The sequence below is a fragment of the Centruroides vittatus genome, unplaced genomic scaffold, assembly GCF_030686945.1.
Source record: "Centruroides vittatus isolate TY-2023 unplaced genomic scaffold, ASM3068694v2 scaffold_324, whole genome shotgun sequence".
In the NCBI taxonomy this organism is placed as follows: Eukaryota; Metazoa; Arthropoda; class Arachnida; order Scorpiones; family Buthidae; genus Centruroides; species Centruroides vittatus.
Genome location: NW_027122701.1, coordinates 3,170,312 through 3,186,347, shown reverse-complemented (window position 1 = coordinate 3,186,347; position 16,036 = coordinate 3,170,312). Strand labels below are relative to the sequence as shown.

The following is a 16,036-nucleotide window of genomic DNA, read 5'->3' as shown; positions in this document are numbered from 1 at the left end:
TTTGTTTTTTCCTCTGAATATTGTGAGGTTTTTCTGATAATTTTTTTATTTTAACTTGTTTCTATCAATTATTTTTAATATATATTGCTAAAAATTTAGAAGGGAGGGTTTCTAAAATGGAAAAATAGGCAAAATTTTTCATTACAATACTATTTGATAAAGTAAACAACTAGGGTATCATATTCATCCTTTGTAGCTGAGAGGATGAAAAGGGTTTCTTGTCTTGTAGCTAATAATTAGCTACAAGACAAGAAACCCTTTTCATCCTCTATCCAAGAAACCACCTATACAAGAGCCCTATATAAGACAAGAACTCTTTATGTAAGACAAGAACCCTATATATATATAATGACAGACAAAATAAATTTAAGGAAAATGGTAGGCCTCACAGTATGTTCTGAATTTATAGAAACTGATTATGATTATATTAATGTTTATTAAACTGATTATATTTTTCTTTTTTAGGAAACCAGAAACAAAGAATTTTGTCACAAATCCACTCATGCCTCGGTCTTTAAATAGTGAGATATCCTATTTTGGTGTTGGTGGAAAGCAAGCAATATTTTTTATAGGCCAGGCCACTAGAGTATGTCAAAAAATTTGTATTTAAAAGCTTATACTGTTATTTTTATATAATCTTTAACTAAAAACATTTAGTGAAGAAGACCAATATTAAGTGATCATCATTAGAATATCTCCATTTAACACTATCTAGAGGAATATTTATTAGTCCAAATGCAACCAAATCTGGTATAGTGATATTTCAGGACATGATGAAGATATTTCTATAAAAAACATAGTAGTACCAAAATTTATCATTGTGGCACTTTTGGTACTGCAAACATTTGTGGCTGTTGGAACACTTGTAAAACAGTATCAAGCTGCATATGAGAAGCATCTCAGGGGATCAGTTATGGTTGTTCATTGAACATACTGTTCACCAATTTCTAGTTTTACACTTTCAGAATGGGGACCACATTCAACTGTATCTCCTACATTTCTAAGGTCTCTGTATAGCATGAGTCTTGTTCAAATGAAATTCTTGTTATGTGCAATGCCAAAAGAGGCATAGTGATGAGTTTTGTTATCACAGTTTTTTTTTTAACATAAATATCCTCCTTATGCTCTGACCATATCAAGTCACTGTATTAAATTTGATTGCATTTGGACTGTAAAATATTTCTCCAGACAGCATTAAATAGGTCTACTTTAATTATGATCACTCAGTACTTTAATACAAGTAAATGTTTTATAGTTTTTAATTATAATATGAGAAATAAAAAGTAATATAAATAAAGGATGGTAAACCATTTATTTGTAACATTTACTTTTTTGATTGTCATATAATGGCTCTAAATCACCAAGATAGAATTCTCCATAAGTAATTTCAAAAAAATTAAAATTACTTAGTTTTAACAATCAAGTTAGTACTAAATGCTGAATGATAAAAATTGTAAAATTTCTTACAGGATTATACTTAGATTGATATTGAATTTAATGATTATTAGAATTTTTTGATTATCATATAAAATTATTACAGGAAATTCTTGTTAATTCAAACTTGGATATTTGAAATCCTAATAGTTCATAACTGTACTTTTTATCCAGGCTGGGGATATACAGAATTACATGTTAAGGAATTTAGTTAATTCGAAATACAGCTACTTCAAAATTTGAAGTAAAAATTCTGTCCAAACTGTGGTATGTGAATGCTAACTTGTTCATTTAGATCAGTGGTTCTCAACCAGGGTTTATGTAACATTACTGGGGGGTCCATAGAAAAAAAATACTGCATTGGGGTTCACGGTGATATTTTAGTGATCTATAGGATCATTCTACTTCAGAACAATTGGTTTACTGAGAATTAAATTTCTACAGTATATATATTGTCAATTTCTTTATTACTCATTTCTTGCATAAGTGTTAAAATATAAATTATTTAAAATATTGAATATGTATACGACATACATATTGCATTGGCAAAGGTCAAAGAGAGATTATAAAGCTGGGGTTTGTTAGAAAAATCTTATACCATCAACATCATGTCACTGTCAAGTGACATGATGTTGAATGTTTGGTGTCAGTTTGTTCCAGATCGAACAATTTCCTTGTTTGGCCTCAATTAGCAGCGATTTGCACAATGATGACATTGTATTGTATGTTGAATATTTGGAAAATTTGCATGAAAATATGCAAACTCTGTTTAGTGACTTACTTCTGATGGATATACCAGCATAGGTTGTAATTTTTTTTGAAGTTAATGCTACCAATGTAGACATTTCTTTACAGGAAACCCTTATTGAATTACAGAGTGATGACCTATTGCATGCAAAATTCAAAGATTGGAAGCATAATATATGGAAAACAAATGATGCTGCTAAGAAGTACCCACTACTCTGGGATAAAGCACAGCTCGATATTGTAGTTTTTCCATCATCTTACCTGGTTGAATCAGGATTTAGTCATGTCTTTAACTTATTATCAAAAGCTCATAATAGACTCGACATTGTGAAAAAGGATGATCTTCAACTATCATTGACCTCGATAGAGCTGAATATAAACAGACTCATTGAGCAGCATCAAACACAGGGATCTCATTGAATAAATCTGTATTTTTTTTCCTCCATTACTTGCTTAGGCCTATCTTAAAATGGTTTATTTTTAATTTTTTACTATTGTATATAAATGATCTATAGAACTTAATTGTTTAATTTGTTTATTTTTCAATAAATTGGCTTTCCTTCAAAATAAAGCATAATCATTTACTATTTCTTTTATTTTTGACACAATTCCTTTTTTTTTTTTTTAGTGAAAATATAAGGTTTTTTTTTTCTGTGCAATATCTATGGGGTCCACAAAAAAAAAATAAGAGGAAAAAGAGTCCATGAGTAAAATAAGGTTGAGAACCACTGATTTAGATCAAAGTGTCATCATGGTATAAGAGAACAATTGACCAAAAACAACTCTAATTTGGTCAATATGATTTTGCTTTTACATTAATACATTTTCAGGTGTCATCTTACACATGGACTACTGTTTTTTCTCATATCTCATAAAATATGGCTGATTTTCGGGATTGCAAGATTGGGCTACAAATGGCAGATTGAGTATTTGTAGGACTAGTTTTTACTACTTTTTGGGCCATTTTAAAAATAATTTTGGCTACATTTTGAGGAATTCTGCTTTACTTTTTAGAAAACCTATCTGGCAACTTTTGAGGTTCTCATTGGACATGTGCTGTTTATTTGCAATTTATTCATATTATTGTTATTAATTATTAATTAACAAAAATAGCATTCTGCATATGTAACTGTATTCCATTTCCTTAATAAATAACATTAATTACAAGGCATTTGGCATATTGTGCAGAAATATGTAAATTTTGGATAATTCAAAACTCAATAATTCGAAGTTGCAATTATTTCATCTCTTGAATTTTGAACTAACGAGGATTTCCTGTGCATGTAAATATTAATCATAATTTTAATAATTAAATTTTATACCGTTATCATCAAAAATTGAAATCCTAAATATTAATGCTTTGCTTAGAAACATACTTTAGTACAGGGTGGGCAAAAAGTCTGTAAAAACTGTAAACATTCATAAAAAATAGAAGAATTTATCAGAATGAACTGCCATGTGCATGGTAAGTATTGTCAGCATGGGCTTATGTGAAAGGGAAAAATTAGTTCCAAAAATCACCGATACGTGATGTTGACATATAAAAGAAATGCAAACATCAATGAAAATGATTTTCAATGTGTTTATTAGACAAGTGTTTGACATGGCTTTCACCATAACAAACAGGGTATAACAAAGTTTAGCCAAGTAACAACAATTACGACTGCGGAGTGCAGCATGTCTGGATGGATGGATGTTACTTTAAGGTGAATAGCATATTTCAATTCCAGCAATTTGGAAAAACCTCATCGAAATACTTGAAATAACCTCCCACTCAGAAATCATGTTGAAATTACTTTTCATTGTCATTTGCATGTCTGTTCATGGTCTTTTGTATGTGAATACCATCTGTCGGTAATTTTTGGAACTAATTTTTTTCTCCTGTCAACAAAAACCACCCATGCTGATAATACTTCCTTGAAGACCTCATTTCATTTGATAATTGTTCATTTTTACTTTCTCAGCTCTGTTATATATAACAGAGGGAAAGTATAGTGATTGGTCAAAAAATGACCTCCAAGATTTTTATATTTTTGGACTTGGGACCTACAAACATTGAAAAAGTTCAAAAAAAAAATTTGGGGGTTTTTCTGTGTATGTATTGTGAAGGCAAAATTTGAAGAATCCTGTCGTTTGTCAAAAATTTCTGAAATTTTGCAGGGAGGTTTGTAAATTAGGGGTATTCATATTATTAAATTTTGGTGGTTAAAAGTCACTGAGGTGGGAAGATAAAGGAGATGGTTGTGTGTTGTATCTTGAGTAGGATCAGACTTAATTAATGATGTTTTTACTTGTTATTAGCATTTAGTTTTTTTTTATAAAACTTATCCTCACCCTTAGAATTAAGCTTTTTTTTATTTTATAATAATTAAAAATATAAAAAGTTTATTATAAAATATCATAACTAGTGTTTTTCATTTCCCAGTCTTTTGCTGTCCTGGGATTCCAGGATAAAAGTGAACTGTTTTCCAGTATAGAATTAATTATTTTTAATATATACAAAATATCTTGAAATCAAATGATATAATTATTTTTTTTTTTAAAGTAATTTAACATGTTCTGCAACCTCCAAAATCATATTAGTAATGCTGTGTAAGATATATAATATTATTGTAAATTTTTATAATAAGAATTTAAAAAGCAAAGATTATCAATACTCCAATCACTTGATCTGGTTCTTATTTAACTAATGAAAAGCCTGCTACTAAGAATGCCCTTTCCAATTCAATTCATGTGGGTGGAATTGTCTTTAATGCATTTAAGAGAATACAAATGTTATGTGTTTTTTCATCTGTAGCCTGAAAGATTTCTAGTTCGTTTTCAAGATTGTAGTACTTCTTTTGCTCTCTAGTGTTCTTGATTTGTCTACCTGGGCTGCTATAATAGAAACATCAAGCTTATAGCCCAATAATTCGGCAGTTCGTTTGTCTTTAATAATCAGGTTTATGAAGAAAAACTTCATACTTGCAGACTTCATACTTGTTTGTATCCTTGCCCAATTTGCACAATTTGGCATAATGCAGTTATTGAAGCTACTGGGCATGGTTAAAAATTAAGACAGCAAAGCACAATTATTCGAGATATTACAGGTTCTGACAAGTAAAGAATTTTTAGAGTCCTGCCATAAATGGGCTACATATTGATTATTAAACAATCTATGACATCCCATACCAAGCAAAAATTTAAAAAACTAATAAGCAGGCTTAAAATTAATAAATACAAATGTATTCTGACAGTTCATGAGTTAGTTATACTTTCTATTTGCAAAATTTCCTCAACCTTAACACAAAATAAGAAAAAAGTGAATTTTAAAGAAATTGCGGAATTTCCTGGAATGAGAAAAATTTCCCAGGTTAAAAAAACACCGGGATCCTGTTTGAGAAACCCTAATCATAACAAATGGTCTCACATAAGTTTTAAATGTTATCAGTAAAGTTAAGCAGCTCATTGCTGGATTTTTTATGAACATTTAAAATTTTTAAGGACTTTTTGCTTACCCTATGTTTTTGACAGATAGTGGTCTCTCACAAGATGGGAAGACTTTAAAGTAATGTAAGATATTAATGTATGATGATATTATTATGGTCTTTCACAGTAACACATATATTACCCAGAGTATGTAATAATATCATACTCTGGGTAATATATGTGTTACTGTGAAAGCCCAAAATTAGAGAATGTCGATATTCTCTGGTGAATGTCGACACATGCAAAATACATTGGTGAAAGACAGAATTTTTGGTTACATTATTATACATTTGAACAATCGCTGGTGTATGTCAACAAGCACAGATAAGCTTTGGTGGAGATCGAAATGACACTTGAGAAGCCGATGTGAACAGAGAGGTGACAGTCTGTTGCCAAATCCTTTGGCAGTTCCTGGCAACGGTTTGATGGAAACTGCCCACTTTGTCACTGGATGACATTTTTGTTCTTTTGATCCTGTGAGGTGGGGATCGTGTGTCAGGTCGAGTGGCAGAGGATGAGAGGGGTCAGCGATATCCAAATAAAAGATACCATTAACAGATAAAAAGGCAAAAATTTATTGGATAATGAAACAACAAGAAACTGTTTACAATGACGACAATCGAATATCGTTCGAGATTTAACTAACTCTTGATTACAAAGTAAAGGGGTCGAAAAAGAGTTTACACACTTGATATCATACCTCTTGATTATTCCCACAGAGGATCAAATGTCCTTTCCTTTTTGTCAAGACACAAATTCATAAGTTTATGACTAAAATGTCCAAATTGCACTTAACAATGCCTTTGGATTACAGACGATTAAAACGTTTTGATGTTTTAAAAATTAATGATGAAGAGAAATTAATTGTACCATTAAAACCAGGAAAAATGAATATACTGTATTATGTTACTAATGATGAATTGTTCAGTATACTATCTGAAACTCACAGCAGAACAGGTCACGGAGGAACAACACGTATGCTTAAAGAATTGCAACTTAAATACAAAAATATTACATATGAAGTTGCAATGTTGTATTTAAATTTATGTAAACAAATGTCAAATGAAACATAGTGCACCTAAAAAAAGTAATGATGTAAAACCAATGGTCAGTTCAGAGTTAAACTCAAGCTGTCAAGTCAATCTGATAGACCTACAGTCACACAGGGATAACGATTACAAGTTCATAATAGTATATCAAAAACATTTAATGAAGTTTCCCAGTTACAACCTTTAAAAAAGACAGCTGAAGAAGTAGCATATCACTTTCTTCAAATAGTTTTAACATTTGGTGCCCCAGCTATATTGCATTCAGATAATGATAGGGAATTCTGTAATCAAGTCATATTCGAACTATGCACTATATGGAAAGATGTTAATATCATGGAAAGCCTTGTCATAGTCAAACACAACGCTCAGTTGAAAGGGCCAATTGGGATATACAGAATATGTTAACTGTATGGATGAACGATAACGATACAAATAAATGGTCAGATGGTTTGCCCTTTGTACAATTTGCCAAGAACACTACATATTACGAAGGAATACGTCAAAGTCCTTATGAAGCCAAGTTTGGCGTTAAACCAAAAAGATGCATAGCATCGTCATCTTTGCCTGGCGAACAAATTGCAAATATTGAAACCGAAGAACAGCTCAAAGAAATTGTTAATACTTTTGAAGAAAATCTGAGCAGTAGCCATAATGAATACCTTATTCCAAAGGAAAATATTGAAGAGGAGCTGCAATCTACCACATCTTCATATCAAGCCCTGACAGAACAACACAAAGTTATTTCTATAAATATAGCAGCCGCGAAAGAGAATCTTCTACTGCAAGCAACAAAAATGTTATGAACCTCAAAAATAAAATTTCCTTCTGCTCAAATTGGTGATACCGTATGAATGAAAGTCCCTGATGTCGACCGTGGCCGTACAGATGTCCGAAATGTGTTAGTGGAAGTTGTTGGAATAGAAGACTCTGACTTTTATAAATTAGCAAACAAAAATGGTACCCTCAAGCAGCTCTATACCCGTAATCAGTTCATAATTTGTAAAGAAAAGTTACTTTCCGTAGATGAGATTTCTTCTCAAGAAATATTGCCGAGAGAGGCAGCTGCAGCTAATTCGAAAAGTGGAGGGTAAGGCTATACACGCTGTCATTGCAAAAAGAAGTGTTCCACAAATAAATGTAGTTGTAAAAGCAAGGGACTCTTGTGCAATTCAAAGTGCCATAACAGTTTAAGTTGTTGCAATAAATAAGATTGTACAATGTTAATCACATAATTTATGTGCAAGTTTATTATTGATATTTTCTTTAATAATTTAGACTGTACTGTTCGTTTTAAGTTCAACAGTTTATGAATGATACATGTGCTGTTACTTAAGCTTTCTCCTATTTTGACATATTAAAGTTGCATTTTTGTCTTAACGTAATAAAAATATTTTTATTTAACATTCACCATCAATCATGCTGAATGTCGACATTTGCTGGTGTAAGTGAGAAATAATGATATTTAGCAAACATTTCGTACAGACACAAAATGACTGTGTAAATGCTGACATTCGTCGGAGAATGTTGACATTCACCAGATATCAGTCATTCACAGTAACATATACGTTTATAACAATTAAGATAAATGTCAAAAATAAATTTGCTAATTGTCTTAATGTCTGTATATAACATGAGATATAGAGTAGAGCATTGATTATTTGACTCAATTGGGGACGGGTTGGTCGGATAACCGAAAAAACGGATAACCGAAAAGTGTGAAAAAATACATTATTAGTATATTAGTATATCCCATGTAATTTGTATATTAGTATATCGCTGTTAATCTACTTCGTGTTGAATTTTCATCGATGTTAAGCCTAACAAAATTTTTTTAAAATAATAATCGTCGCTATTGTATCGTTAAAAATGATTTCTTTATTTTTTTTGTGGAAAATAAAAAAATCACTTTTAACAATAAAGACAAAATAAAAAATTAAGCATGGTTTAAATACTGGCCTCCCTTTCATGGTCAAGCCAGTGTTGCCAGCTAAAACACGCAAAAATTTAACAAAAATAATATTAAAGTAGTCAAGACATAGCCAAATATTGTAGCGCCACATCACTAGCGGACATTTGAATTTGCCGACTAGAACGCGGTCAGTTAACCGATGTGACAGTTAATCGGGGGTCGGATAATCGATGCTCTACTGTATTTAAATATTTTATTAACTAGTTCAATTTATTTATATAATATTATAGACTAATATATTTCTTTTATTATTAGCACCTTTATTTGGTTATGATTGAAAGCATGTTATTGATTCTTATTTTACAGATGATTACAAAACCAAAAGATTCCAAAGATGTACATGAACTATGCATATCAAAAGAAGAATTTGAGAAGAAAGAAAAAAATAAGGAATTTGTTTATAGTGGAGTTATTCGTAATCGTAAAGTATGTAGTCTTTTATTAGAAAAATAAATAATTAATCAATTGCATTTTAGAAAGATTTAACACAGGATTTTTTGAAAGTTATAGTCTTAAAAAATATTAATAAAAACATATTAGAAATTTTTTACATACATAATTGAAATTAATAATACCTGAAAAGAAAATTTAGGACGAAGTTTCACGCTATTGTAAACTGAAACATTATTCTAAACTCATATCATACATGATTATGTACTAAATTTAGTTTAAATAATTATGTACAGTATTAATATATTTGAAAATAAAAATTTTGATAAGATATATGTAAAAACTTTATAAAAAGAATTTAATAGAATTTTCAACACTGGGAACTGATATAAGAAAGGTTAATTTCAGTGAGGATTACAGTATTATAGAAAAACAATTTTATTGTCTTTGAACACAAGTGTATTCATAAACAAAATGTATTTGCTTGAAATTTTTGTATTATTATAATTTATTTTCCATTGTTAATATGAAGATGGTAATGTTCTGTTTCTCTTTGCTCTAAAAGTATTGAGAAAGCATTGAACTGATTGCAATTGAAAGTATGAAGTTGAATATATATAAAAAAAAAAATCAGACTTCATAGCCTTCAGGGGTCTCAATACTTATTCTTTTAGATCTAGAAGTTACTTGATCAATTTTATTCTTACACTTTTTCAAAGGCATTTTTTCTCCGACAAAATAGCAGGTCTTTTTAAATTTATGTTGATAAAAACAAAGATGAATTGTATGTATGTTAGTTAGATGGGTGATAACACTTTCTAAATAATGGGCTTGTTATTGTGAAGGTTCGAATATAAGAATAATGAGATTCGATTAAAAATTTTATTTTATTTGCCAACCGATTTTCGACAGTTAGGGTTAAATCAAACACAGAAACAAAAAAACGGAAAAACACCGACAAATTTTCTCGTAAAAATTAATCATAAACTATCGTTCCCACGGTAATACTTCCTTGTAGAAGATGAGTTAACTGTTGAAAAATAATTATATCATGTAATTCACCATTGGTCAAAAAGGACTTCCACCCTTGACGTACTTCACAAAATCTCGAACCCAAGATCCCGAAATAAAAGGAAAAACGAACGAAGATGACGCAGAGAGGGAGAGAGAGAAAGAGTTTCGACAACTGTCAAGTGTGTGTGTGCCGTGGATTATCATCTCCCGCCGTTGAAGCCGTCCATTCCATCTATCTACAGTCCATTGACTCTTATTTTCAAGCGAACTCTCGTTCCTCGGACTTTGTGCAAATCTCAGGATCACAAATCTCCGGATCACTAAGGTATTTATCCTGCTCGCGATGTTTTGTAAACTCTCTCTCTCCAATCACTCGAGACGCGGTTTAATAATTCGATTCGATGATATAAATACTTCCAAATATGTTAATTGATGTATTCCCTATTAATCACAAAATAAACGGGTATTTTTGTTTAATATTAGAAGAGTGTGCGTTTCTTCCTCCATTACCCTCATCATCGGCATCTTATGCTTCCGAAAAACGCGTATCTATCCGCGAGAAGTTTGATAGATTGGTGTCAGTTCCTGACGTAAACCGGATCTTACGATCCCAAATCCGTAACTAATCATTGACCGCTCGAGCCTTAATCATCCTTTCGACAACCGAGGTCGGACCTCAAGGTCTTGTGCCGTTAAGAGGTAGAGAAGATAGGAATCATCCTCCATCTCCTACCCTCGGTTAACCTCACACTGGTTGGTCAGAAGTGGGATCTGTTTCGATTCGTTCCGACATCTCACCCCCATACATCTTTTCCGGCGATTCTAAGAATCGAGAATGGAGACAACTGGAGACGGTAATCCAGGAGGAAGCGCATTCTCCGGAATGTCGGGAATGATTCCCCTAACTCCCACATTTTCAGGAGACACATCAGGGTTGCGTATAAGGGACTTCTTTGACTCGCTAGATGAAATAGCAAAACTGACAGGATGGACAAAAGCGCAATGTCTCGGAGTTGCGAAGCTAAAACTGACAGGCATAGCAAGAGATTTCGCGTGGAAAGATGAGCGAATGCGAGCGATCGACACGTATGATGAGTTCAAACAGCAGATGACGCGGAGATTTGAAAAGGAGCCATATGCACTTAGACTGCAAAAATTCTATGCATGTATACAAAAACGCGATGAGGATGTACAAACATACGCGGTTCGGCTGCAAAGCCTAGTTTCAGAAACGATACTCGAACAGACAGGGGCCGACGCGCGGGAAACGGAAATAATCAAGCGATGTCAGGCTAAAGAACGAGACGAGAGACTACTCGTCCAATTTGTAAACGGTCTTAATGACAAAATAAAACGTACCGTAATGTCTAAAAATCCTGAAACATTTCAAAATGCAGTCAAAGCGGCCATTTGGGAAGAGACGGTGCTCCAATTAACAGAAACCCCTCGAGGAATAATTAGAACGATTAATAATCCGGAACACACAAATAGCAATCTAACCGCAACGATAGCGCATTTACAAAAACAATTGAATGAACTAAAATACAAGGAGGAAAATCGGCGGCGGAGAGGAATACAATCGGCGAATAGAGGGAGACAACATTACTCGTCCCCATCAGAAGGACGCGGTTATGTTCGACCCAATTTTTATGGTGGAGGTACACGAGGCGGAAGGCAACAAACCCGACGGGAAGACCACAATAGCTCAAGCGAACAAACAACCCAATTTCAGTCACGACAGACTCCATCTCAATCTCGACCCCTACCGCAAGGGAGAATTAACAAAATGAGCTGGCGAAGAAATGGCGGAAACTGCAGGAATGTTGGACAAGGTTCCTCATTCTCCTCCCGGACGAATTCACAAACTACAAACAGCAACGGTAGGCACAGAGAATGTAAACCTCGAGTAGGAGTAGGAATAGTGGCCAAAAACTTTGAACCTAGCTTATGTTGTTCTATCAATGACTACCCGGCTCGACTGGCCATAGATACAGGTTCCACGGTAACCCTTTTATCTCGATCCTTCGCTCAACGAGCGACTAAACACAAATTCGAACAGAGGGAAAGAAAGGTATTATTTCAAAGCGTCACAGGACACGGAATCAGAACATATGGAGCCATGGAATTCCGCTTCTTAATAGGACCCTTGCATTTTTCGTACTTATGTTACGTGGTAGAAGATCAAATACCTTATCCGTTCGATGGCCTGTTGGGACGAGACATAATCAAAGCTCAAGGCCTCACTATAGATTTGGCACGGAAAAAACTATTATTTCGAGGAGGAGAGGAAATCGATTTCCGGAAGGCAGGAGTAGAAAGGATAACGCCAAACCGGAAACGCGAAAAACGAAATCGCAGAGGTAAACCAATCCAAGTTGTTTCTACATCACCCACACAAAATGAGAAAACAACACCTCTCGTTTCAACGAACCCCATCAAGGAGGGACTAATCCGACAAGTATTATTATTGACAGATTGTAATATTCCTCCCAGATCAGAGATTTTTGTCACAGCAAGGATCTCCGGAATAAAACGGAAGGGTGAAATAGGAATTATAGAAACAGAAATAAACAATCGAGAAGATGTAGTGGGAGTCGATTCTGTAGTTAAAACGACAAGGGACGGTCAAGTCCCAGTTCGAATAGCGAACTTATCTACTCAACCAAAAAAATTATCAAAAGGGGACTGCATTGGAACTTTCCATGAGGCAGTAGAAGAAACAGAACCTCCGAACATCAACCCAATCACTAACGCCCAACCCTCTACCTCAATTCTAAACAAGCAAGAATTTGGACAGTTATTCGATTGGTCCAACATAGGAAAGGACAAAAAGAAACCTTTATTAGACTTATTATATAAATATAAACATGTATTTGCCGTCAACGACTATGATTTGGGATACTGCCCGATCGTGGAACACGAAATACGCACCGGAGACGCTACACCCATATATCAGCCACCTTATCGAATCCCTTATGCTCAACGGGAACAAATGAATAAAATCATCGACGGACTTTTAGACCAAGGTATCATTGAACATTCGAAATCACCTTGGTCTGCTCCCGCTCTCCTGGTGAAAAAACGTGATCAAACATGGCGTCTCGTTGTAGACTATAGGAAATTAAATAAAATAACAAAGACAGATCCTTATCCCTTACCACTCGTGCAAGAAGCACTTAGCCTAATCGGGCAAGCGAAATACTTTTCTACCATGGATACCCTGTCTGGTTTCTGGCAGTTGGGGTTACGAGACAAGGAAAAATCCGCATTCTCAACACCGGACGGTCATTACCAATGGAATCGTATGGCAATGGGACTTTCCGGAGCCCCCGCGTCTTGGCAACGGGCTGCCGATTTTATACTACACGGTCTGAAAGGAAAAATTTGTCTGGTCTATATGGATGACATACTGACCTTCAGTCCAGACTTCCAAACTCACTTGATTCGTCTAGAACAGATTTTCCAAAGACTCGCAGATGCAGGACTAAAACTAAAACCAAAAAAATGTCACTTCCTTCAGCGACAGATAAAATTCCTCGGACACGACGTCTCGGAGGAAGGGATCAGACCAGATCCAGATAAAATCAAATGCGTTTTACAGTTTCCCCGGCCAACAAATGTACACGACATTAAGTCTTTCCTAGGATTAACGGGATATTATAGACGACATATCGATTCATACGCTAAAATAGCAAAACCACTGACTGATCTACTGAAGAAGGATACCAAGTTTCAATGGGGAGAAGAACAGGAACGTAGTTTCGAAAGGCTAAAGGAAATAGTCACTTCAGCTCCGCTTTTAAAATCTCCTGATTTTGCGACTCCATTTATACTTTCGACAGATGCTTCGAACGAAGCGATAGGAGCAGTTTTATCCCAGGAGGATGAAAATGGAGAAAAACCTATAGCCTATATTAGTAGGATACTCCGAAAACCCGAAAAGAATTACAGCACAACTGAGAAAGAGTGCTTAGCTGTAGTTTGGGCTACAAAATACTTCAAACCATACCTATATGGGAGAAAGTTCACAATAATTACAGATCATCGACCATTGAGATGGTTAATTAGCAACAAGGACTCTTCAACAAACTCGCGAATAGCCCGATGGATCATTTTCTTACAAGAATTTAATTTCGATATTAAACATAAGGCAGGAAGTTGTCATAAAAACGCAGACGCGTTAAGCAGAATCCCTGTCCGACATATTTCTACAGTCAACGATGTTGACCCCATTTATTCAAAATCACAAATCGGGGAATTCCAAAGACGAGAGGAGAAATGGAAACTTATTATTCAACGTCTAGAAGACGGAGATGACGCAAAAGACATACAACGCTATTTCCTCGACGAAGAAGGAGTGTTATATCATGAATTTCCTTCCCCACAAGGAAGATTCGTAAATCAATTAGTCATCCCATCTATACTGATCCCTTACATTCTACGTATCCATCACGATACACCTATAGGAGGTCATTTAGGATCTCAGAAGATGCAACAAAAACTCCAGTCATTGTTTTACTGGCCTACTATGAAACAAGATATCAAAATTTATTGTCAAAGCTGTCAACGTTGCGCTATACAAAAAAGAAAGGACAAGCGACAAGAGGCGGAATTACAATTATTTCCTCCTTTAACACGATTATTTGAACGAACTGCTATGGATATCATAGGTCCTTTACCTATTACTACCAAAGGGAACAAATATATACTCGTCTTTATAGACCATTTCAGCCGTTATGCCGAAGCTATACCTTTAGCAGATACCCGAAGCCAGACTATAGCCAAGGCTTTCGTTACTCATATCGTCTTAAGACACTCAACTCCCGTTCAACTACTTACTGATCGAGCACCTAATTTGATATCTAAAATGTTTAAAGAGGTGTGCGAATTGTTACAAATCAAACGACTTCTTACTACAGCATATCACCCTGCATGCAATGGAGTAGTAGAAAGATTCAATAAAACCTTAATCGACATCCTCGCCCATTACGTCGCTAAGGATCAGCGAAACTGGGATGAATGGATCCCCTATGCCCTTTTTGCCTATAACACAACCATTCATGCATCTACCAACGACAGTCCTTTTTTTTTATTATATGGGAGAGATCCAACCTATCCCTTTGACCTTGTAACCAGCCCCACTCGAACGAAATATGACGTCACCGACAACTACGCATCAGAACTTAGATGCCGAATGGCTGAAGCTCATCAGGTAGCACAGAAACATGCCGAGCAAGCTGCTCAAGAAAGACAAATACACCATCGACAAACTCACAAAATACCCACATATCATGTAGGCGACCGAGTATTTCTCGACGAGGTTACCATACCTATTGGATTAAAACGTAAATTAGCACCTAGGTGGTCAGGACCATTTCGAATTGTAACTGAATTGAGTCCCGTCAATTTTATCATCGAAAATATAGATACAAAGAAACAAATTCAAGTGCACGCCAATCGTCTCAAACATGTTATTGCTCGACAAGAATTCGACCAGAAAGAACTTGTAAACCAACCTTCGACTACCACGACTATCCAACAACCTTCCCTTTCGGAAGAACCCCCTTCCACCATTGATCCATGGGACGAATTTATCTTTGCAGAAATGGCACAATCTCAACTCGAGTCTTCATCTGAATCCGAATCTGAGGAAGAACAAGAAACAGAGATTACACCCTCTATCGAGGAACAACCAACTACATCTTACGCCTTGAGGAGTCGAGGCCCAGTAGAGGATCGACCTTGGGTCCTCCCACTTCCTAAACGAAGTCGAATTCCTAAACGAAAGGCCAGCCCAATTAAAGAAGGAAATAATGGCCAACTTCCCAAAATCACAAAAAGAGGATCCCAAGAAACCGAAGAGGGAACGCAATAATGAACTCGATAAATTTAACTTTACCCAATAACCTTGTTTAATTTTGAAAATTTTGCATAATAATAAACTATATTTTACCGCTTTAAATCG

The 16,036-nt window shown here is 34.7% G+C and overlaps 1 protein-coding gene across 1 annotated transcript in view; it reads left to right on the top strand.

The window, feature by feature from the left end:
• The window catches only part of LOC136988187 (structural maintenance of chromosomes flexible hinge domain-containing protein 1-like), a 211,918-nt gene that overhangs the window by 21,959 nt on the left and 173,923 nt on the right, over positions 1-16,036 (top strand). The window contains exons 6-7 of the mRNA XM_067286015.1: positions 466-586; positions 8,974-9,093. Coding sequence (XP_067142116.1) covers positions 466-586; positions 8,974-9,093 — 241 coding nt within the window. The remainder of the gene's footprint in view (positions 1-465; positions 587-8,973; positions 9,094-16,036) is intronic.